Source organism: Microcebus murinus, chromosome 10 (genome assembly GCF_040939455.1).
Source record: "Microcebus murinus isolate Inina chromosome 10, M.murinus_Inina_mat1.0, whole genome shotgun sequence".
NCBI lineage: Eukaryota > Metazoa > Chordata > Mammalia > Primates > Cheirogaleidae > Microcebus > Microcebus murinus.
In genome coordinates this window covers 16,834,338-16,858,502 of record NC_134113.1, presented here as the reverse complement: position 1 = coordinate 16,858,502, position 24,165 = coordinate 16,834,338, and the positions used below count along the sequence as shown (strand labels likewise).

Genomic DNA, 24,165 nt, shown 5'->3' with positions numbered 1-24,165 from the left:
CCTCCTGCCTCAGTCTCCTGAGTAGCTGGGACTACAAGCATGTGCCATCATGCCCAGCTAAATTTTTTTATTATTATTTTTTGTAGAGCCAGGGTCTCTCTCTTGCTCAGTCTGTTCTTGAACTCCTGATCTCAAGCAATCCTCCTGCCTCAGCCTCCCAGAGTGCTAGACGTACAGGAGTAAGCCACTGTGTCTGGCCTGGTAAGTCAATAATTAAATTCTATGTGGCTCTATTTTTTCAACAATAAAATGGAGATAATAAAATGGGGACCTGCTTCATACAGTTATTGTGAGGAATAATTGAAATAATATATGTGAAAGATCATTATTAGCATAAAATTCCATATCAATGTAAGGTATTAAAAAGGAAATTTACTTATTTTTAAATCATTTCTTATAGAGAAAGTGGTAATGCATAAAAAAGAAACAAAAAATAACAAAAAGGTATCTCATCTTTTCCCCATACCAAGTGCTCATGTTCTAAGAGATTTTTCCATTGTGTCTATGTAGGATACAATGAAGGAAATTTCATGTGAATGGATGTGTTCACTCCCTGAAAATACCGTGTTTCCCTGAAAGTAAGACCTACCCATAAAATAAGCCCTAGCAGAATTTCTAAGCATTTAAGCAATATAAGCCCTACCCCGAAAATAAGACCTAGTGATGGGCGTGGCTACGTGTAACTGCACAACCCATGCATTTCATCGCAGAGCAGTAAAGAAGACAAGCAGCCCTTCTCATCTGCCCCATGAGAGCTTTATAGCTTGACATGAGAGATTGGGGCCAATGGTTCTAAAGGAAATAAGAGTCATAAGAAATTCAGGATGGAATTTGGGGTTTGGAAAGTTATGATGTTCCATATGAAGACAACTATATTTGAATAAATTTAGATTGTTGTACCATACTTAAAAAAAATAACACATCCCCTGAAAATAAGCACTAGGGTGTCTTCCTGAGGAAAAATAAATATAAAACCCTGTCTTATTTTTGGGAAAACATGGTAGTCCACTTTTCTGGGAATGTACTGAGTGTCTTATAGGTAGCATCTAATTTGATTCTTCCAACAATCCCATGAGGTGGATATTATTATTATCCCACTTGACATATGAGGAAACTAAGCCTTAGGAAAGTTAAGTCACTTGTCCAAGGTCACACAGCTAGTTAAGCTATGGTACTTGGATTTAAACCTAAGTGGGTCTGACTCCAAAATTCATGTTCTTAACCAGATAATGCTAAACTACTCTCCAGATTTACATTTTATTAAAAATAAGGCAATGAGAAGCACTTCTGGAACAGTGGAGTAAGGACCTTGAAAATCTACTCCTTCATAAAAGCAATGAGAACATGAGAAAATACTGTCTAAATCATTTCTCTCAGAACTCTGGAAATTAACCAAAGGCTTGCAAGAATCCATTTCAAGAAAAACAGCCGAGTCTCAGTAAGAACAGTGAGCTTTGTATTATATTAACTGCCCTATTCCAAACTCTTCTGACCACTCTGCAGTAACCTTGAAAATCAACATCTTTGCAACTATGGTGGCTATAAAAACCAGCAGCCTAGAAGCCACCAGAAGGGATGAGATGGGTCTAGAGCTTTCCAAAATCGCATCCCCAGAGTTGTTACTATTTGGCATGTCTGGCAGCTCCCTGAAAAGCTCCATTCTCCAGGCTTGTCTTCTTTTGTTTCTTTTAGAGATGGGGTCTTGCTGTGTTGCCAAGGCTGGAGTATAGGAGCTATTTACAGGTATGAACATAGTGCACTACAGCCTCAAACTCCTGGGCTCAAGTGATCCTCCTGCCTCGGCCTCCTGAGTAGCTGGGACTATAGGTGTGTGCCACTGAGTCCACCTTGGGCTTGTCTTTATTTGATTTGACTCAAAGCCTGCTCTGCACAAACAGCCCTATCCTTAGGGCATTTGTCAAAAATAATCACTGGCAATTATTTCATCTTGCAGTTGCCTGAGGCAGTAATACCAACTGGGGCTAACAAATGGCCAAGAAAAAAATGTAAAATGAAAAACTGGGGAATGACATATCTATGGGAGATTTTGCAAAGCTCTGACATATTCCTGGGAATCTCTGAAGGCCAATACATGTTAGGGCTTGTGCACATGCCTAGGAAAGACCTCAGAAGGCCCTAATCTCTGACCTCTGGCTGTCCTGAGGCCAGCAGGGAGTGTGAAGGCTGAGGCAGAGTTGTCAACTGCCTGCTGGAGCACTGAAGGTGTGTCCCAGCACACACACACACACACGAGCCCCCTTTAGCAAAGGCTGGGAGACCTGCTGGCTGGAGGCATTTAAAGAAATCTATGCCCAATCATTAGTGAACCGAAAAGCTAACCATAAAAGGGATTTCAGTGGTGGCAAACAATAAAGAATACAGACTTTACAGAATTAGTCGAAGAAAGTCATTGAATGAAGAAAAAGCAACAACAACAAACCCTTTGAAGGGAGGTAGGGGAGTCTGATTTCCAGAGTTGTCAATTCTATTATTTAAAATAGCCAGCTTTTGACAAAAGACAGACAATAGGAAATGTTGGTGAGGGTACAGAGAAGCTAGAACCTTCATACATTGCTGGTGGGATTATAAATGATGTGGCCGATTTGGAAAACAGCCTGGCAGTTCCTCAAAAAGTTAAACAAAGAGCTACCTTGTGACTCATCAGTTCTTCTCCTGGGATATAGTCAAGGAAATTGAAAATATATGTTCATACAAAAACTTATACATGAATTTTTATAGCATTATTTGTAATAGCCAAAAACTGGAAACAATCCAAATGTTCATCAACTAATGAATGGATAAACAAACTGATATATTCAGACAATAGAATATTATTTGGCCAGAAAAAGTAATAAAGTGATGATATGTGATACAAATAGATGAATCCTGAGCACATTATGCTAAGTGAAAGAAGCCAGACACAAAAAGCCACATATTATATGATTCCATCTATATGAACTATCTAGAATAGGCAAATCCATAGACACAGAAAGGAGATTGGTAGTTTTCAGAAACTGGGGGTTGCGGGTCGGGGTACAGTGATTTTTTGGGGTGATGAAAATATTCCAAACTGGATAGCAGTGATAGTTGGACAACTCTATGAATATACTAAAAAACCACTGAAATATGTATTTTAAAGGGTGAATTGTATGGTATCTGATTTATATCTCAATAAAGCTGCCATTTTTTAAAGGTCATAAATGTAACAACAAATGGATAACAGGCGCATTGTTCTTTTGTAGCATATGATAGATCTTAATGACTTAGAGTTGAAGCAGCAAGGAAAAGCTTACATAATCTACTACCAGCTCCGCCTCCTGATCTTCTCCTCTCAGTTTCCTCACGACCTTTTGGATGAAGTCTTCAAACTTGGTGGCCATATAGACATCTTCATTCTGTAACTGAAGCCCACCACATTTCTGTCTGATCTCTTCAACCAGCCTTAAAGTAAGAACCAGCTTCATGTTACTCACATTTTTAAAAGGGCTTAGGGGGACTGTATTACTAGCGTTTGTCAATTTTTTTTTTTTTTTTTTTTTTTGCAGAGTCAACGTCTCATTCTCTCACCCAGGCTGGAGTACAGTGGCGAGATCACAATGCAACCTCAAACCCCTGGGCTCAAGAGACCCTTCTGCCTCAGCCTCCCGAGTAGCTGGGACTTAAGTCTGTCTCCTGCTTCAGCCTCCAAAGTGCTAGGATTACAGGCGTGAGCCACTGCGCCCCACCCTCAAATTGTTCCGAAGACAGACTTAAGTCCTATGCCTATTTATATCCTATGAGATCTTCTGTGACAGTCATCAGAGAAGTTGATAAGACTGGGGACAAGAAAACTAAAAGTCTATCTTGAAGGATGGTGGCAATTTTTTCGTTTTTAACTAATGACTAAAAATAAAAGAATTAAAGGCAAAAACATTTTAATTATTTACAATCAAGATAGTAATATATAAAGTCAGTTCCTTCCTTTTCAATTATACTAAAGGAATAAGAAATAAAGACAGTTTCCTAACTGTAAAGATTATGAGAATGAATGTCATATTATAGAATATTTTCTTTATGCACAAGAATAAGACAGACATTTGCTTGTATTAAATGGTTAACGTAGATACTAGCTAGAACCATGCAGTATGTCAATATAATTTTTGAAGTCCTTTCCAGTCCTTTGATTTTCACTGTTAATTTGTCAAATTACAGCTGTTATCTGATATTGCTTGAGTGGCAATGGTGTACAAGGGACAGTACAGAAAGCCCACCACAGCTGTTGTTCAATCATTTTTTTCTCTAAAAGAGATGAGGTACCTTGGTAATCAAGATAATAAGATCGAATGACTACAGTAAGTCAGACACTCAAATAGGAAATGAGTAATTCCTGCAGGAGTATATTACTAGCAAAAAAAAAAATGTATTAATAATACAGTATTGAAATCTTTAGTTAAGCTAATTAGCAGTCTCTGGGAACTTTTCATAGCTGAGAAATCTATAATTTGAGGAAACAAAACTCTTGACTTTTGATAGTACTACATGCTTTTGAAATGAGTCTTTTTTGGAATAAAAGCTCCATGAAAAAAGGGACTTTGTCTAGTTCCCAGACTGTATTCCCAGTGCTAAAACTGTTCCTGGTATGTGTAAATGTTCAATAACTTTTATTAAATAAATGAGTGAATAAATAGAATATTCATCAGGAACATTGTTTTGTCCATATGAAGGATTTTTCCAAGAGGAGGAACATTCTTTACCTTGTTTAATTAGTGAATGCCCATAGTGTGGCCTGGGATCAAAATCCCTTAGCTTCTAGTTTCTGCACCCACCATCAAGGGACTGCATAGCTCTCTGATTCTTTTCCAGCTGCCTCAAAGAAAAAAACTCCTCTGAAAGACTCTGCACCATTAGGATCTTGGCACTTTTCTTGCCATAGGGGAGTCTTTCTGGAACTCTAGCCTTTTCAACTTGCTGTAAACCTCTGTACAGAAATTCCGATTATAGGGTGATTCCCCTTATTCTTGCAAGTAGCCTGATAACCCTCATTCGAGATCTATCTTAATGGGTAATTTTGAGGGGGAGTAGGAGAAAAAAATTGGGGGAGGCATGTAATTAATGTCAGGTATCCTTCTGGATCAGACTGTACAGCAAATTCCCTATTAGCATTCTCACCCAGAGCTTCTCAATTCTAAAGTCATATTGGAGGAAAATCAGCTAAGAAATAAGAAGACAAATTTTAAAAAGAAGCAGACAATTATAAGGCTTGGTTTTCTAGGTGTACAGAAGATATGCAAACAACTTCTGCTTAGCAACAAAGAGAAGTAAACAGATATGTGCATGTGTTTGACTATGGAAACAACAACAACAATAAAAAAATGAAGAAAAGAGATGTGTAGTAGCTAGGTATGATAGGGTGACGACGTCCAGAACCAAGGATTTGGATTTGATTGTCAAAGACAAAGTCAAAATCCCCAGTGGAGGGATGTGAGTCAATAAGGTGTTGGTTTTACCTGACAACATCCATCGAGCTTGCTCCAGATTTAAAGAAGTCTGTTGAGTCTTCAATAACAGGGACGTTGCTTAAAATTCCAGCCCAGATGACCTTCACAAAAAGGGAAACATTTATGAGGGAAGTGAACCTATTTCCTCTTCACCTGTATACGCAGCTTGACTACATTTCTCAGCTTCTCTTCCAGTTAGATGCAGCCAATGAATATGGGTGGAAGTGATCTGCACCACCCCAGTCCTGGCCCATGGAAAACCTCCTCTAGACAATTCTCTATGCTCTTTTGAACTCCTGGCTGTCTGGAATGGAAATGCCCCCCAGAGTGAACCTGAACGTAGCACACAGTGGGTCCCCGAATGGCTTCACCCTGACCCATCCAAACTAGAACTGCGTTGGATTACTTATGTGGGAAATAAATTTGTACATACTGTGTTTGAGCATATCAATTTGAGGGTTGGTTTCCTATTGTAGCTAATACAAAAAAGAGGAAATAAAGTTCCAACCTCACTACCTTGTGGACTGATAGTATCAGTTACGAACATGCTTCAGTTTTCCAAGGTAAGAGTAATATTAAGGTCACTACATGTTCACCTTAATGATCTCTGCCACCTTCACCTCTTCGGCTGTAAGTTCTACCACTGACGTCTCACCCGCTGAAAAGTACTGAGAGGCAGGAATCATTTTTCCATCTTCAAACTGCAGATTTCTCACCATCAGCTACAAACGAGCAACAAAAAAATGTGTAAGCAGTAAAGATTAGGACAATACAACAGTAAGGATGGCGGGAGGAAGAGTCATATATATCCCAAACATATAAGGGATAAGCTTATTTGGAAAATACAAAAATATGGATGAAAAGCTCTCACCGTTATGTGTAAAAGGACTGAAATGACTTTTTAATAATAGCAGCAGAAAAGAGAAAGTTAAGCCTAGGGATAGCTACATCTCAAAATGGAGAATAAGCCCTGGAAGAACTGACATTTGGATGTAGGTATTTGGGCTAAAACCTACCATAACAAGAACAGACACAACTTTGGCTGCTACAACTCTGCTGCTGCGTCATCCGAGCACTTACTGGGTACCACACTCAGAATGTATGAGAGTACATGAAGTACCTCATGAATCTCATAAATCCTGAAGGAGGCAGAGGACATTCTCATTCCCATTTTACTGGTGCAGCAATGAAGGCTCAATGAGGTTAAGACATCTGCCCAGTGCCACACAGATAGTAAATAACAGAGCTGGGACAAGAACCCAGAACTAGCTGGACTCTGACGCCTACAATCTTAATACTAATTTATCCTGCAGCAACTGGAAAATATTAGTATCTGTAAGTCACGAATTCCCTTTCGCCCTCTTCACTGGGGAGCTGCCTGGGAGAGCACTGTGGCCCAGAGCCAACACCAGCAGCACAGGCAGGGTAGGCGGCGCCTGCCTGGTGGGACAGTGGCAAAGAGCAGCAGAGGGGGGCCACAGGCGCTTCCCTTGCCCTTCCCAGACTCTCGCGGTGGGAGGTCCACAGCGGGATCCCCCCCCCCTTACTTAGATGGAAGACTGAGACTCAGGGCTGGGAACCATCCCGCCCAAGACCAGTGAGTGGGAGAGCAGGGATTCCCATTATTGTCCCCTGACTGAATGCCAAGCTCTTTCCATCACATCACAAAGCAGATGGTACAGGTCTGGGGGGAAGTGGGAGGTTGTCTGGAGGTGCCTTGTCGTCAGGGCACACAGAGCCAGCTCCTTTCAACGGGGAAGCAGGGGCACAGCTATCCTAGTGCAAAGCCAGATTACCCTGTGAAAGCTATTCCCTTGATAGCTTGGGATATAGAAGGAAGCCAAAAACCTTATTTCATAGGTGACATACTGAATACTCACTGCTTTTCCATCGTTACCAAAAAGAACAAGTCCGCTTTTGGTAACAAGACCAGGCTTCTTGGCACCTTTAATTTCCAGTGGTTCTCCAGAAGGCACAGAGCTGTTCAGTAATGTGGAGCCATAGAAAGTGACCATCTGATAAAGAGATCAAACCCAGCTTGTGAAATCAGGAGTAAAGCTGTTCATAGGGGTGCACGCGAGCATCAATCCCTGCAAAAGAGCTGAAGTGCGGATTATCATCTGTAATAAAATTGAGACACCACAGTGTGAGAGACTGTATCCAGCATCTGTAGAAATGACACAAAGCAAGAGATAGTCTGCAAATGTGTGATTGAAGAGTTTTAAAAATGCCCATATCCAGGCGACCTGAGTGTACAAGGGCTGTCCAGAAAGTATCCAGCCATGTAAACTGTTCTTGTTATATTAACAATGGCTGGATGCTTTCTGGACAGCCCTCCTACGTTTATCACATATTCGCATTGATACAAAGGTGAATGACACAAAAAGCTCTCAGCCTTTATAGCCTGAAGGTAGGGTTTGTGGGGGACAGGGAGGTGTTGGGGGTGGGCATCGGTGAGGGGAGATGCAGATGAATAAACAGACTTTTACAATGCAGTGTGCTAGGTGGTGAGAAGTACAGGGTGCTTTGTGCACTATCAGCTCATGGAAACAGTACCAGATCCAGACTATAACCAAGAGAAACTCATTTATTATTGTAATTCTCTATTGGCTATCATTTATGGGACACTATAATAGCTTAACATTTATTGAATACTTATTCTATGCCAGGGACTAAGTACTTAAATGAATTAACATGTGCTAACTCATTTAATCTTCACAATAACCCATACCCTATCAGGGAGGTAGTATTATTAGTCCCATTTTACAATGAGGAGACCAAGGCACGCAAAGGTTAAGTAACCTGCCCAAAATTACAGCATAAAATAGTGGCAGAGCAGGAATTTTAATGGAAACATTCTGGCTTCAGATACCACACTCTTAACCAGTACACTAACCAGTACTCCCTCGGTCATTCATCGATTGCATGTATTCTCATTGGCACCTAATATGCGCTAGGAATCCTGCCTCACTGCTGTGATTATCAAGACAATCACATGAAGCCCTCATAAGTTATAACTGAGTGTGGGCCTCAGATATAGCACTATTTCTCTTACTGCCTCCACTTCTCTGCTTCCCCATAGAACTGCAGTCTCCTTGAGCGCAGGCGCTGTGCCTGGTGTCTGCTTCACAATGAATGCTCAGTGCATGCTGAATTACAGACCCTGCTCGTGACCCAGGGAGGAACCAAGGGAAGCCCAGACTTCTTTGTAATACCTCTTGCAAAGGTAATATGGGGGAAAACCGGTCCTTGAAACATACCTGTCCATTTATCTCTGTCCAAGCTCCAGGGACTTTATCATGACCGCGAATCCAGTTATGTAAAGCTTCGGCAGACTGATCCCAAGAAATCTAGGAAAGCACAAAGCACAGGGTGTGAGTCTCAAAGTCGGTAGAAACGTTTCTGTCTATCAGTGGCAGAAGTGGGTATGGCTAGGGGCAGGCTGGCTTGGAGATCTACCGTTTGGTGAGGACACAGTACATTGGGAACTATTTAAAGGTAGAGGGGCATGAACTCTGGGATGTGTTATTGAGTTGATATAAATACCTCAGCATTTTCCTTCTTCTGGATTCCTTCATATGTTGCTCCTTCTTCTGGCTGAGGAACACGAGGAGCTTTTCCATCGGCTATCAGTTGGACAGCTTCTACCTAAGGCCAAAAATGTCACCTTTGTTACAGCCCAATGTTCAATGGCATGGCCTGTTTAACTGAAGTTTCTGCTTAACAGAATTACTACCTATAAACCTGTTCAGAGTCAGACTATGATAATAACTACCCTTTCTTCAGGTCCATCTATGCACCAAGCAGTATGGCAGCTACTTTACGTAAACCATCCCTTACAAACATCACAGAAATCCTGTAAGGTGGATATTATTATTCCTGTTTTACACATGAGAAAATTGTGGCTTAGAAAAGTTAAGTAGGCAGGACACAGTGGCACACACCTGTAATCATAGCACTTTGGGAGGCTGGAGTGAGAGGATCACTCAAGGCCAGGAGTTTAAGACTAGTCTGGGCAACATATTGAGACCCTGTCTCTACCAAAAAATTTAAAAATTAGCCTGGCATGGTGGTCTGCACCTGTAGTCCTTGCTACTGAGAAGGCTGAGGTGGGAAGACCCCTTGAGCCTGGGAGTCTGAGGCTGCAATGAGCAATGATTGCATAACTGCACTCCAGCCTGGGTGACAGAGTGAGGCTGTGCCTCTAAAAAAAAAGTTCACAGAGAGAACTTGTAGGTATGAGAAGCAGGATTTACATCCAGGTCTATCTATTGCCAATATCAAACCTGAACTCTCAAAAACTATTCCTTTTTTCGTAAGCAAACTCCAGCCTCCACCTTGGTGAGTCAGTGGAAATTATGAATATAATTTATAAAATAAGTCATTATGGGTTAGTTTGCTTATCACAATGGTTCTAGAAAATGACACATTATTGTATTTCATTAATTCAACTTGCTTTTTAGTTTAGGACACCTAGAATCTAAAAAGTTAAAATTGGGTTTGATTGCCTTCAGGATGAGTCCTGCCACATTGATGTGTCTTGAGTTGACAGCCGCCTCTCTTCACTGGGAGGCCGACGTAAGCTCAAGTTCTCGGATTTCTCTCTAAGGACTGACAGCTGCTGGCCAACCTACCGGGAAGGGGCCACCGGGAACAGAGTCAAGTTCACAGCTCATCCCATCCACCCCCATCTGTCATAACATCAGCTATAGGATCTGGACTTGGGCAAATGTCACTGAACGCACACAATGCTGTATTGATTGTAATGATCATTTTTGAGCATCTAATGTGTGCCAGACTCGCACAAATAATGGCATTTAATTTTCACAACAACCATACAAGTCAGGAAGTATTATCCACATTTTATAGATGAGGGAACCAAGGCTAAAGAGGCTAAGTGACTTGCCTATTGTCATACAACAAATAAGAGACAGAATGAGAACTTGGACTTAGGTCCCTCTGACACCAAAGCCCTACTCCCTTTATCACTGAATGATGGAAACAAGGCAATGCTCTCCTCCTTCCTAAATTAATGGGTACTACTTTATGTAATCTTGCTACCTCTATGATACCAACTCTGGAAAAAAAATCAATTGACATCAAAATTACCTTGTGAAACTTTTAATGTTTTTGCAGGCTAATATTTCAATATTTTTTACTTTTTGGTGTACATGCTTTGGGCTTTTTACCCAGAGTACACCTGAATAAATAAACAATGGCAAATTTCACCCAGTTACACAGACTAATTTAAAATCCTTTCAAAGGAAGTCCAAATTACATAGCAAAGTTTCTTAAGATTCTGTATACTTTTAAACAATTAGTCATTATAAACAGTGTTGGAGATTCAAGTATTTGGCAAAAGAAATGGAGCAGTTTAATTGCTGCTTCACCCATTTGATCACTGCTCTCAGAAGTATAAGTCAGATTTTCAGAATAAGAAATCGTAAATTTCATTGTAGATTCTGGTTATTAGCCCTCTATAGGATGTATAGCTTGCAAATATTTTCTACCATTCTGTAGGTTGTCTATTTGCTCTGTTGATTATTTCCTTAGCTGTGCAGAAGCCTTTTAATTTAATCAAGTCCCATTTATTTATTTGTGTTGTTGCAGCTACAATAAACACTATCTGGGTGATGGGCACACTTAGAACCCTGACTCAGGCATAAAAAAACTGATAAATGTAATCATAAGTATTTGTACCCCTATAATATTTTAAAATAAAAAAATAAAATTACAAAAAAGAAATTGTGAAGTTCAGATTCTCACCCTAAATATACTATTCCATTGATAAAACCTAATTTTGTTTTCTAAGCTTTACATTTTTAGTGAAATTTCATATGGGTGAATTCTTAATAAAAGATAAATATTTCCAAAACTTCAAAGGTTTACTAAATTCTTCTTGATGGCATCAATATACTGACCATAGCCTTGATTCCTTCAGGAAAAAGAAATCGATTATAAAGTGCATCCACTGTGTCATTGGGTTCCACATCACATGATCTCTGAAGAAGAATGGGTCCTGTATCTAAACCATCATCAGCCCAGAAAACAGAAAATCCAGCTTTCTTATCACCCATAATTAGAGTCCTGTGAAAAGAAGAGTTTCAACTTAAGATATTGGGCAACTGTATCATAAAGTGATGAATTAGTAACACTAAAGTGTAAGGTAGTTGAAATGGAAAAGTAGACAGTGAATGAAACTATTGATACCATGAGAAATTAACAGTAGAGCTGGGAGATGTCAGAGCTCACAAAAAGCAATACCTAATGGTACTGCTATCTTATACATCCTCATATGTGCAGTCTTTCTTGTTAACATCTAGTAATGACTTGTAGTGAATTCAAAAAGGCATTAGAGTTCATCATTACTACCACTCACTGACTCCCAGGTGTCAGCTTTCTATTTCAGGATCAAGTATTATGCCCACCTGGGTCCAATTCCTACATTGTACTTGACACTGCATTAGGCAGAATAAGAACAGAAGAAAAAACAGAGGATACTCTCTGCAATGTGAAGAGGAGAACTGATTATTAACTCAGGTTGTATTAATTAATTCAGTTATAAGATTAATTTAGGATTAGAATTAGCTCTAGATTGTCTACATACATTGTAGTAAAGGATGGTTGATTAATTCAATCATTTGTATTTTATGCTCTATAAAGTTCAGCCTAAAAGAAAATGCTGGCCCTACAGGAGCGTATAATACAAACAATAAGGTAGCTCTGTGAACAAATACATGTAAAAGCACATGAGAGAGTAGGCTAATACAGAGAGAGTATGAAGTGGTAGGTCAGCCATGCCCGTGATCTAAATCATTTTTACTTCTGAGCTAATCAACCAAGACCTCAATCAATCAATCAATCACCCTTCAGAAATACTGAGGAATTAACTGGCATTATATTATCAAGAGCCTGGAGAATATGGATATGTTTTAGCCCAATGATTCTGCATGCGGAAGCAATGTCAGGGGAGAAAAAGTATAAGTTTAAGTGCAACAATATCTATTAAATAATAAACTGTTATTTATAAGAGCCCAAAAGAAATCAATTCATGTAATCAAACTTTAAATACAGTGAATTTTTTCATCACGTTTAAACCAAGTGTAGACGTTCTGCTTATTCAACAACTTGACTCTGGGGATAACAGGCAGATGTGCGGGTAAAGGAGAGAAGGCAGAAAAAGGGGGAAAGGCCCACCCCAACCCTCAGCATGGTGTACCTATGGCACTAGGTACCTGCAGTGTCCCAGGCAAGGCTCTTGACACGGGAAACAGCAATAAAAGTGTTAGACAATGTCCCTCCCCCAAGAAGCTTAAAGTCGAATGGGGGAAGATGAACAAGGAGGCGATAATCTCAGGTAACTAAGCATTTCCTGAAATATACTTGACATGCTCTATGCAAAAAAGTTCTGTGGTCTCTTGCGCCAGGCATGGAGCTGGGGTCCCCTCTTCGCGGTTCCATCCCCAGGAGGACCCAGGTGTGTCTGGCACAGACTCTTTCACTCTGGGACTTGCAGGTGCTAAGGGATCCATAGGGAGGGCACCGGGTTACCCTGGAAAGCTGGAAAATGGTGAGCGTGAGGGTTAGTGTACCGAGAGGGAGTACAGGGCTATTTGGAGCCAGCTGGAAGCGACTGTGGCGACCATGGGCCTCCCTGTTCCCTACTGGCACACCTGGGCCCTCAGTGCCCTCCAGCCATAGGGTGGGGCTCAGCGGGCAGCTGAGAGACCCTGGGCTTCCCGAGTCCTGTCGCTGCGCGTTTACTGCGGCCACAGCCTGCAGCCTTCTCCCAGGCAGCTCTGCGCCAACGTCCCCACGACTCCCGCAGATTGTGCGGGAAGGACACGGAAGGGCATCGGGGGAGGATCCGGGCTCAGGGTGCGGGATTCAAGGGGCGGGGCGGGGCGTGTGTGTGTGTGTGTGTGTGTGTGTGTGTGTGTGTGTGTGTGTGTGGTGTCAAATAAATTTGGGAACACTGTGTTCTCAGATTCCCTCTAGGGGATTAGGATGCTCACATCAAAGCACATATTAAAAGCTCAAAGAAGTCCTGTAGTTAAAAAAAAATCCAGCATTAACCAAACTTATCTGACCATAGAACCTTTGTTTGTACCACACTTAGTAACAGTCCATGGAACTAGTTAGTACTCCATAAACTATTCTTGGGAAATGCCGCCCTGGTTCATGCAATATGTCTAGATCTCAGGGGAGTTCGTGCAAATTGTAGCAGTCAATCGGGACCTCACAACTGTTCAAGCATACCTAGTTTCTTAATCGCCAATGTAAAAAACAAACTGACTACGGGCAATGGAAATAGACCCATCCTCTCCATTATTAAAAAACCTCACCAGTTGATAGCAGAGGCTCCTCTGTGCCTGGGCAGAATGGATGGGTGGTAGATGATGGAGCCGTGCTTTGGGCCATCGATTACATCCATGGGGATGAACTGTGTGCAGAAGGGGAGCACGTTTAGCTCGGCACCCACGGATCTGTAGGCCTCTGCCACCTCCTTGATGGTCTTGCCCTTGACTCTCCATCTAGGGAACTTGAACACAGGGGTCCCATCTTTCTCTGCAGCCAAAGCTGAGCATGAAAAAAGAAGATCATTTCCATTTTTAAAAGAGATAGCCATAATTTTATATCATACATTATTTATTGTGTACCTTGTATTTTAAGTATATATATTTATTTAAGTATATATTTTAATATATAAATAGCATATATAAAAATAATATATATTATTATATATTAATATATTCTATTACATATTACTAATAGTAGTCTATGGACCATTTTTTATATATTAATTTTAGGCAATTTCCAGAAGTCTTAATCAAAGCTTTTTCTTTTTTTCCCTTTTTATTTCATCATATTATGGGGATAAAAATATTGTTAAGGTTATATATATATTGCCCTTGACATCGCTCCCCCCTCCCCCCTCCCCCACCCCCCGCTGTGTCAGAGCTTCAAGTGTGTCCATCCTCCAGGTGGTACGTATCGCACTCATTATGTAAGTATACACAATGAAAGCTTTTTTTTTTTTGAGACAGAGTCTCGCTTGTTGACCAGGCTAGAGTGAGTGCCGTGGCGTCAGCCTAGCTCACAGCAACCTCAAAAAACTCCTAGGCTCAAGCAATCCTTCTGCCTCAGCCTCCCGAGTAGCTGGGACTACAGGCATGTGCCACCATGCCCAGCTAATTTTATATATATATTAGTTGGCCAATTAATTTCTTTCTCTTTATAGTAGAGACAGGGTCTTGCTCAGGCTGGTTTCGAACTCCTGACCTCAAGCAATCCGCCCGCCTCAGCCTCCCAGAGTGCTAGGATTACAGGCGTGAGCCACCGCGCCCGGCTAATGAAAGCTTTTTATGTGCATTTCTTTGTTCCCTTTCCTTTCTCCACCACCCAATCATCAAAATTCATTGACTCAGGACGAGATGATGCTTCCACCACAAAACCTAAATTCTGAAGGCTAAGTAGATCCTGAAGGTCCCTGGCCATCAAGATTAGGCCTTGATCAATCCATTTGGAAGAATCTGGGAGACCAGCAAAATAACATTCACGAAATGCAAATGTTCATAAAATGTTCCAAAGACTGAATTCACATGTCAAATGACAGGAGAAGGTATATATTTTGGTAAAAAATGAGACAATGGGAGAAGTTCGTGAAAGAGTCTATACGAAAGAAAAATGGGGTAGAGGAGACTTAGAAGTCTTCATGGTAAAAAATGTACTCCACTGAGACAGGCTTGAGCATGTAGGTATTGGGCTCGTGTTTTGGTTTTGGTTTCTGGCTTCCCCAGAGCAAGAATATGTTTGGCTATCCTAGTTGACTATATTGACAAAATTAATCAGCTGGTTAATGATTGTATCTTATGAGCCAGGCATAGTGTGAGCATTTTATATACATTAATCTCACTTAATTCTCATAGCAGCCACATGAGGTGGGTACCACTGAACTGAAGCTTAGTAAGCTTCAGTAACTTGCCTAAGGTCACACAGGTGTCAGAATTAATCCCGTGACTCCAGAACATATGCTGTTAACCACAGCAGTACCCCCTCCTTATATAGGTTACTCTGTGAGTCAGGTTGGTATTTTTTGTTTTTCTGAGTTATGCCATGAGTCCACAAGGCCATGGCCAGTGGAAAGGGGGTCCTGACTCAGGGACTGGGCAACAGGGAGGAGTTCATTTCCCAGGATCCATTCCAAAAGGAGGTCTAATAGCCACATGCTTGCAATTCTTCTGAAGGTCATGTACATGGCAGAGACTGCTAGTTGTCCCCTTTATCCTTTAGCAATGGAGTCCCCTAGTTTAGCTGAACACATAACCACCCCAAATAAAATCTATATTTCCCAGCCTCTCCTGCAAATAAATTTGGCCTGTGACTAAGTTATGGCCAATGGAATACAAGTGGGAGTAATAAATGAAACTTCTGGATTACACCCTTAATAAAAAGCTTGCCCTCTACTTCGGTGTTTTCCCTGTCTGCTTGTTGGAATGCAGACTTGATAGTTGGTGCTGGGGCAGCTACATTGGACCATGAGACAGAAGCTCATTATTGATACTGACAAAATAACAAATAGGAGGAGCATGTGTTGTGCTGAATGTAGAGCTGCCACACCAGCTCTGATGGCCAACCCAGACTTGAGAATTCTTGATATAGTCACCCCAAGATGCACTCACCCAGTGGGTCAGCTTTTCCATCCTTGTCTGGTACTGTAAACACCCCTACTACTCTGTGGCCCTCTTTGCGGAGGTGGCTGTAGACTTCCTGTCCAAAGAGGCTCTGTCCAATAAGTGCCAACTTCAGTTTGTTTTTGAAATAAACCTGTGAAACAGTTCAATGATGACAGATGTAAGCATAGGTGGAAGATGTTGGATAATAAATTTTTTTTCAGTCATACAAAGATTACTTGAGGACTATAAAAGGCTCAAGGAGCTACAAAATAAAATTTTTATTGACATACACAGAACTCAGACTACATTACATGTAGATCACAGTAAAAATAATTTCCCACATAAGCATTGCTCATTCTCTCTTTGCTCTAATTCCCTTGCTTATTCATTTGAATCATTTGGGATTGCTTTTTTTTTTTTTTCAAATTTTTATTTATTTATTTATTTTTGAGTCAGGGGTCTCACTATGTTACCCAGGCTGGTCTTGAACTCCTGAGCTCAAGTGATTCTCCTGCCTCAGCCTCACGAGTAGCTGGGACTACCAGTGAACACCATTGCATCCAGTGGGATTGCATATATTTTTACAAGCCACCTCCACTCCTTGGTGAAATGAAGCCAGATGTAAGAAAAAAATGTGTTAAAAGCTTAACTCTGAGCAAGACCTACCTCAATAGGAAAGTGTTTTTATGCCCCTATAATATAGAACTAAAAAGTGGAACTCATCTCTTAATCTGCCAAAGAGGCCAAAAGCTGACATTTAGTGTGTATATGTATATATATGACATTTAGTATACAAGGGTCAAAAGCACAAACCCTAGAGCTAGGCTACCTGAAGTCAAAACCTAATGCCACCACTTAGTTGTGTGGCCTTAAGCAAGTAACTAATTTCTGTTTGCCTTTTTTACCCCTCATCTATAAAATGGGAATTTTACCAACCTCATACAATTTTGATTGAATTAAATGACATTATGCAGCAGGCAGTGCTGTTTAAGTAGAAGCTTTAATAATATTTTAAAGGTCTTACAATATACTAGATTCTATTCTATGCTTATTTCATATAGTCCAGGGTTCAAAAATCCTTGGTAAGTGGCCCAAACCCATCTGCCCTCAAGACCTGGCTTGATCTAATGTGATGGTCTTTATAGTAGTCCTTATAGGTTTCTTGGAAGTTTGGCACAGTTCATTTGGCTTTCAATTTGACCTGAACTGACATAATGCTATTTTTAGCCTTTATTTATAATATTTATAAATACTATATGAATATTCACATGTTTGCTGCAGAAAAATCAATGTGTTTCATTACAGGTATTGCCCAGAGCCTGCTAGTGATTTTATGTAATGTACCATCTATGTACCCTATTAACTTTCTAAAATGTAAATAAAATCTGAACTGGAAAACACATTTGGCAACAAAGTTTTCAGATAAGGGATCAAGGCCTACACATTATTAATATTTCATTCTCACATCTATGCTGTTTAATTATCCCCCATTTTGTACCATTTTATTTATTTATTTATCTTTTTGAGACAGAGTCTCACTTTGTTGACCAGGCTAGAGTGAGGGCCGTGGCGTCAGCCTAGCTCACAGCAACCTCAAACTCCTGGGCTCAAGCAATCCTCCTGCCTCAGCCTCCCAAGTAGCTGGGACTACAGGCATGCGCCACCATGCCTGGTTAATTTTTTTTTCTATATATATTAGTTGGCCAATTAATTTATTTCTATTTATAGTAGAGACAGGGTCTCACTCTTGCTCAGGCTGGCTTTGAACTCCTGACCTCGAGCAATCCACCTGCCTCGGCCTCCCAGAGTGCTTGGATTACAGGCGTGAGCCACCTCGCCTGGCCTGTACCATTTTATGATTGAAGAAATCAAGGCTTAGCAATGTCAAGTATATCCCCAAGGTCACGCTGTTAGAGACAGGGAGAGACTGGGATTTGAATTCAGGTCTGTCTGATTCCAAAGCCCACACATACACTTAAAAGTAAAATAATTAAAATGAACTACCTATCTCTTCCATCTTCTTCATAGATTAACACAGACATACAAAAGTACAGTGATTATCAAGAAAGATAAATATCATATAGATAAAAATATCACTAAAGGGGATAAAGTTTTAAGTCCGTCTCTGAGCTATTATATCTTCTGTGAATTCTCCCAAAGTGGAGCCCTTTCACAATGCTTGAGGTCATATGTGGACATGATAATTATCAAGATGATGATGGAAAATGATGAGATGAGGCAGGCTGGATGCAGGATTGTGGGTGTAGAGATGGCCATCAGAGGGCCACGCCTCCCTGTGTTTCCCTTCCTGGCAGTGTCTGCCCAGAGCTCTCTGCCTTACATTCTCTCATGTTAGAATATGGCTCCACGGGATTCGAATTTAGAATGTATTTTTTCCCCATCAATCTGAATGAGATTCTCTTGTATTCTGGAAAATCATTCTAAATTAGTAAAGCCTCACTGTCAATACTTAATTTCCCCTTATTTCCCATTTTATCAAGGACATAGATCACATCACTTTTTAGGCATAAATTTAAAAGGATACCAGATCACAGCTACCCTGTAATTGAAATGATAATTAAACAATTAAGATGTTAGTTTAAAAAAAAATCCTTTTCCAGAATCAAAGTTTTTGTCCCAAAAAAGCCTAATTAAGCTTCAATGTCTAATAAGTACTTGCAAGCAAACAGATTAACTTTGTAACAGCTGCTGGGTTGCTCACGCCTTTAATCCTAGCACTCTGGGAGGCTGAGGAGGGAGGATGGCTTGAGGTCAGGAGTTCAAGACCAGCCTCAGTAAGAGCGAGACCCCCATCTCTACTAAAAATAGAAAGAAATTAGCAGGACAACTAAAAATATATAGAAAAAATTAGCCTGGCATGGTGGTACATGTAGTCCCAGCTCCTTAGGAGGCTGAGGCAGAAGGATTGCTTAAGCCCAGGGAGTTTGAGGTTCCTGTGAGCTAGGCTGACACCATGGCACTCTAGCCCGGGCAACAGAGCGAGACTCCATCTCCAAAAAACAAAACAAAACAAAATTCTGTAACAGCAAATTCACCCATAGATAATGCATGGTCGACCATTTAATTTTCTTTCTTCAAAAAAAAAAAAATCAAAATGTTTTATATTCTATCTTCAAATCCTATAATTAATGCTGTTGCTTGAAATAGAATCTGTATTTTGGCCACCTAGCAAAAATTTGGCTTTACCTCATACAGTTACCAATACCAGATATTATAAGACATCTAAAATACTACTTTTAAAATACCTAAGAGCCAAAAGACTAAGCTAACTCAAATGTAATGTGCTGCTCAGCTGTTATGTGGTCATTTAGAGTTCAATTCCAGATGTAATACTCTCTGAGAAAGATAGCATTTAAAGAAACCATGTCAGTATCTTTGGAAATACTATGTTCATTGAAGCACTTTCTGAGTTTAATGCTAATGCTAAAGCGATAAAGTGAGTTTCTAACACTGACAAATTTTCAGATTTTATAACTATAAGTGTGTTTATGAGTTAGCAGGATTCTAGAAAACCAGATGGGGATATTTTACTTAGTCTTTTTTTTTTGCCTTCATATCCTCGAAGCAGCAGTCTTATTTCTTCAAGTGTGGTCTGAGGACTGACTGCCCATGTTGGCAGAACATGGGAGGATATGTTTACAGTGTAGATTCCTGGGCCCCACTTAACATCTATTGAGTCAAAAAAATCTCAGGTCCAGGAAGTTGCATTTTTTTTTTTTTTTTTTTTGAGACAGAGTCTCGCTTTGTTGTCCAGGCTAGAGTGAGTGCCATGGCGTCAGCCTCGCTCACAGCAACCTCAAACTCCTGGGCTCAAGCGATCCTCCTGCCTCAGCCTCCCCAAGTAGCTGGAACTACAGGCATGCGCCACCATGCCCGGCTAATTTTTTCTATATATATTAGTTGGCCAATTAATTTCTTTGTATTTATAATAGAGACGGGGTCTCGCTCTTGCTCAGGCTGGTTTCGAACTCCCGACCTCGAGCAATCCGCCCGCCTCAGCCTCCCAGAGAGCTAGGATTACAGGCGTGAGCCACCGCGCCCGGCTAGGAAGTTGCATTTTTTTATTTATTTTTTTATTTTCATTTGTGCGGGCATCGATCCCGCTAGGAAGTTGCATTTTAACAAGCTCTTCAGCAACTAATAGGCACATTAAAATCTGAAAATCTGTGCTCTATGGAGAATGTATGTCAGCCCACAAGATTCTTCTCTGGGGAGTCTGACTCAGAAAAAAGGGTGGCAATAATAGCAAACATTTGAACAAGACCCTTATATGTGCCAGGTATTTCACATATATTATCCCATTTGATTGCCCAGTGACTCTTGGGGATAGGCATTGTTAAACCACTTTCACAGAAGCTGAGAGAGGTTAAAATACAGCCTGGAGTCAAATAGCTACTAAATGGCAGCCCTGAGATTCTAACTCTATTTATTATCCCAGGGCGCATAATACCAGGCATGCAATCTTAAACTGGGCCTCAATTTCCCTCATCAATTAAAATCAGAATAATAATGGTACCTATCTCATAAAGCTGTTATAAGGATTCAGTGGGATAAAGTATGTAATGTATTAGCGCAGTGCATGGCAATGGTAAATTCTCAACAAATGTTAACTGTTGTTACTATTGTACTGCAAGTAATACCTAGGTAAATAAAAATAATGATAATGGATATCTCCTCTTGGGAATATACCCCGAGCCAGGCACTACATTGAACCTTTTTTGTTAATTCAAAAGATATTTATCAAATGCTTATTATATGTCTTTAATCCTCAGTGACCCATTTTGCAAATGAGAAAACACGGGGCTCAGAGAAACTAAGTTCCCTGTCCAAGGACAGAGCCAATAAGGATTAGGGGCAGGTTTCAAATCTGGATCCACCTAACTTTAGCGGATGTGCTTCTAAGGCTTTCCCATGTGGAAGGCCCCTTCTCTTTTTTAAAAAAGGGAAAACATGGCAATGGTTTGACAGGTCAATTGCAGGAAATAGTTCCATCAGCCTTTCTAAGAGATTGCTATGGTGGCCCTGACATGGGGACAGCACTGTTCTTCCAGGGACTCTCACCACAGCTGCCTGTTGTACTGGTGAGAGAGAAGGGGCGTAAATGCTACACAGCATTTCAAATCTGAGTGATAAGTGCTATTATGTTGGAGTTCTCTAGAGAGAACATTCTGCATTGGAAAAGCCTTTTGCAAGGGACAGGGCTTTTAAATACCTAGGAGTGTGATTGCTGGGTCATATGGTAGGTATATGTTTAATTATTATATATAAGAAACTGTCAAAAAGTTTTCCAAAGTGGCTTCCCATTAGCCATTTATCTGTTTTTTGTTTGTTTGTTTGTTTGAGACAGAGTCTCACTTTGTTGCCCAGGCTACAGTGAGTGCTGTGGCATCAGCCTAGCTCACAGCAACCTCACTGGGCTCAAGTAATCCTACTGCCTCAGCCTCCCGAGTAGCTGGGACTACAGGCATGCACCACCATGCCCAGCTAATATTTTATATATATATTTTTAGTTGGTCAATTAATTTCTTTCTATTTTTAATAGAGATGGGGTCTTGCTCAGGCTGGTTTCGAACTCCTGATCTCGAGCGATCCGCTGGCCTCAGCCTCCCAGAGTGCTAGGATTACAGGCGTGAGCCACCACGCCTGTCCAGCCATGTATCTGTTTGATTTTGAATAGAACACAGTCCAGAAGATGGATCCTCATTTTCTACAGAGTAAAATATCCTGCATTCTTCATTTGTCATTTAATGTCTTCCTTTTAGCCGTTGAGGAACCTACCTTTTTCCCAGCCATACCTGTCACTGCTTTTCCACATGCACTCCTGGGGATACAGTACGACCCTGATCATGCCAGGTGCTCCTCCACATCTGTGCTTTTGTTTATGCCACGTGCCACCTGGGATGTTCACCTTATATTACTGAAATCTTATGCAAAGCTCACTATCAAAATCTTTTCATTCTTCAAGACTCCCTTCTGCTCTCCAAAAAAGACAATTTAATGAAAGGTGTTGACAGAGGAGGGCAATAAAACAGGTAGGCACAGCCCCTTGCTTTCTGTGCCATCTCCCAGATCCACACATGCCATGTGGTGGGGAGAAGCTCAGGAGGGGCCCAGAGCACTGCTTAGGGGAGCAGGCAAAAGCCCTAGCAGAGCAGGCCTTTCCCCCCTTATTTTACATAAGGGGAATACTCCACAAAGTAACTAGAACTGTTTGCCAGGGGGAAAATGAATTCTCGTTATTAGGGGTTGTCTAGGGTACAAAAGCTTTTCCATTTATGCAAGTTTGGGCCACTTCTTGGTGCATTTCAAGACTTGTCTCTTTCTCCAAGTTTTTTACATTTGAGTCTATACATATGTACATGCAGCTTTATCATGGCAGAAAAAACAAATCGAAAAGCAAATTCTTTTATAAGACAGCAAGCATGTATTTCTTTTAAAAGAGATAATGTACATGGGATGGAGTTTTTGTTTTTCGTTTCTTAAAATTTTTTTTTTTGTCTGCCCTAAACAGCTTGGAGTCTGCCTCAGAAGCAGAGAGGCATCCCTCCCAGGGCCCCCTAAGTGCTGGAGGCAGCACCACATGCAACGTGTCCACTCTCGTTCCATTTCTGGAGGAGCTGATGCAATTCCAAGCCGCGGGGCTGGGCCAGCGCTTGAGCTTGGTGCTCGCGCTGCAGTTTGATAATGTTCCAGCGTGGCTGCCTCTGCAGCGCCTGGTAATCCTAGAGATCTTGCCATCTGCGGCTCAGCTCCGGAATACTGAGCTTGCAGCCACCGGCTCTCAGAGTCATTATCTGAATGGGCCGCGCATACCAGTCCCGAGCGCTCAGACCTCTCAGGCAGCCAGCAGGGACCGGGCTGGCACGCTACTACCCTCTTCCAGGAGACGGTCTCGGTTCCATACGGCTTCATCTCTTGACCAGGGATCTCACGATCGAAATGAAAAAGGAAAGGAAGCAGACTCTGCTCTCTCTACCAAGTGACTGTTCCCACCTGTCATCCCAGCCGGACCTGACACGTTCCAAAGCTGCATCCTCAGCCCCTTCCCCGGAGAAGACAATGGCTTGCTTCACAATTCCCACCCAGGACCCTCCCCGGGCCCTTCTCTGAAGTCTCCCGTTTTTAAAAACGCCGTCTTGGCTTTTAGCAAAGTCCAAGCCCCGCCGCCCCCTCCCAGCCCCGCCGCCCCGGCCCTCCCGCCCGCCCCGGAGTCTGGAAACCAGGACAGGGTGAGAGCCGGGCGGCTCGCCCCGGCCGGACTCACCCGGCTTGTGGAGAATCGCCGGAGCGCCTGGCTGCCCTGCCGCAGCATGCTGGAAAGGAACGCGGGCACGGGAGGCGCGGCGACGCGGGAGGCAGGCGGACGGTGCAGCCTGGGCGCGGCCTGCAGGCGGGATGCCCGGGACGGCCCGGCTCGCGGCTCGCGGCCTCGGCTCGCCAGGCGCCCGGCCCACGGCCCCGCCCCTCAGCTGGCAGGGCCACGCCCCTCAGCTGGCAGGGCCACGCCCCCTCGGCAGCCCAACCCCCGCCCCTCGGCTGGCAAAGCCCTCGCGACCAATCCTGTGCAACCCGGCGGGGCGCGCGCCCCCACCCCGCAAACTGTTTTTTTTTAGTGGGGTTCCATAATTATATATTTCCACTACCAAGTTTAGGAAATACAGAATTTATGTTCACCCAAATATAATGAAATATACATGGTATCTAAGTTTTTTTTGGAAGAACCAGAAGTGTATTTCCCTTGATAATTGGAGGTTAGATCAGATGGAATTAGAGTTTGACAAATAAAAAACCCTGCCAATCTAGATTCCCATACCAAGCAAAAATAGCCCTTAATAATAGAGATAAAACAAAGTCATTTTTAGGAACAAACTTGAGAGAATTTGTCATCAGTAGATACAGAATAAAGGGAATATTAAAGAGTATCCTTCCAGCAGAAGGAAAATTACCCACATGGAATGCAGAAAGACCAAAAAAAAGGCAAAGTTGTGAGC

General features: G+C 41.7%; 1 protein-coding gene across 1 annotated transcript in view; it reads right to left on the bottom strand.

Moving 5' to 3' along the window:
• ALDH1L2 (aldehyde dehydrogenase 1 family member L2) overlaps positions 1-23,596 on the bottom strand; it is a 55,901-nt gene extending 32,305 nt beyond the window's left edge. Inside the window, exons 1-10 of the mRNA XM_012772745.2 lie at positions 23,439-23,596; positions 16,160-16,304; positions 13,823-14,057; positions 11,399-11,564; positions 9,024-9,125; positions 8,738-8,827; positions 7,358-7,492; positions 6,074-6,199; positions 5,487-5,578; positions 3,294-3,441 (exon numbers count right to left, since the gene is read on the bottom strand). Coding sequence (XP_012628199.2) covers positions 3,294-3,441; positions 5,487-5,578; positions 6,074-6,199; positions 7,358-7,492; positions 8,738-8,827; positions 9,024-9,125; positions 11,399-11,564; positions 13,823-14,057; positions 16,160-16,304; positions 23,439-23,486 — 1,287 coding nt within the window. The 5' untranslated portion in view covers positions 23,487-23,596. The remainder of the gene's footprint in view (positions 1-3,293; positions 3,442-5,486; positions 5,579-6,073; positions 6,200-7,357; positions 7,493-8,737; positions 8,828-9,023; positions 9,126-11,398; positions 11,565-13,822; positions 14,058-16,159; positions 16,305-23,438) is intronic.
• Between the last annotated feature and the right edge of the window lie 569 nt (positions 23,597-24,165).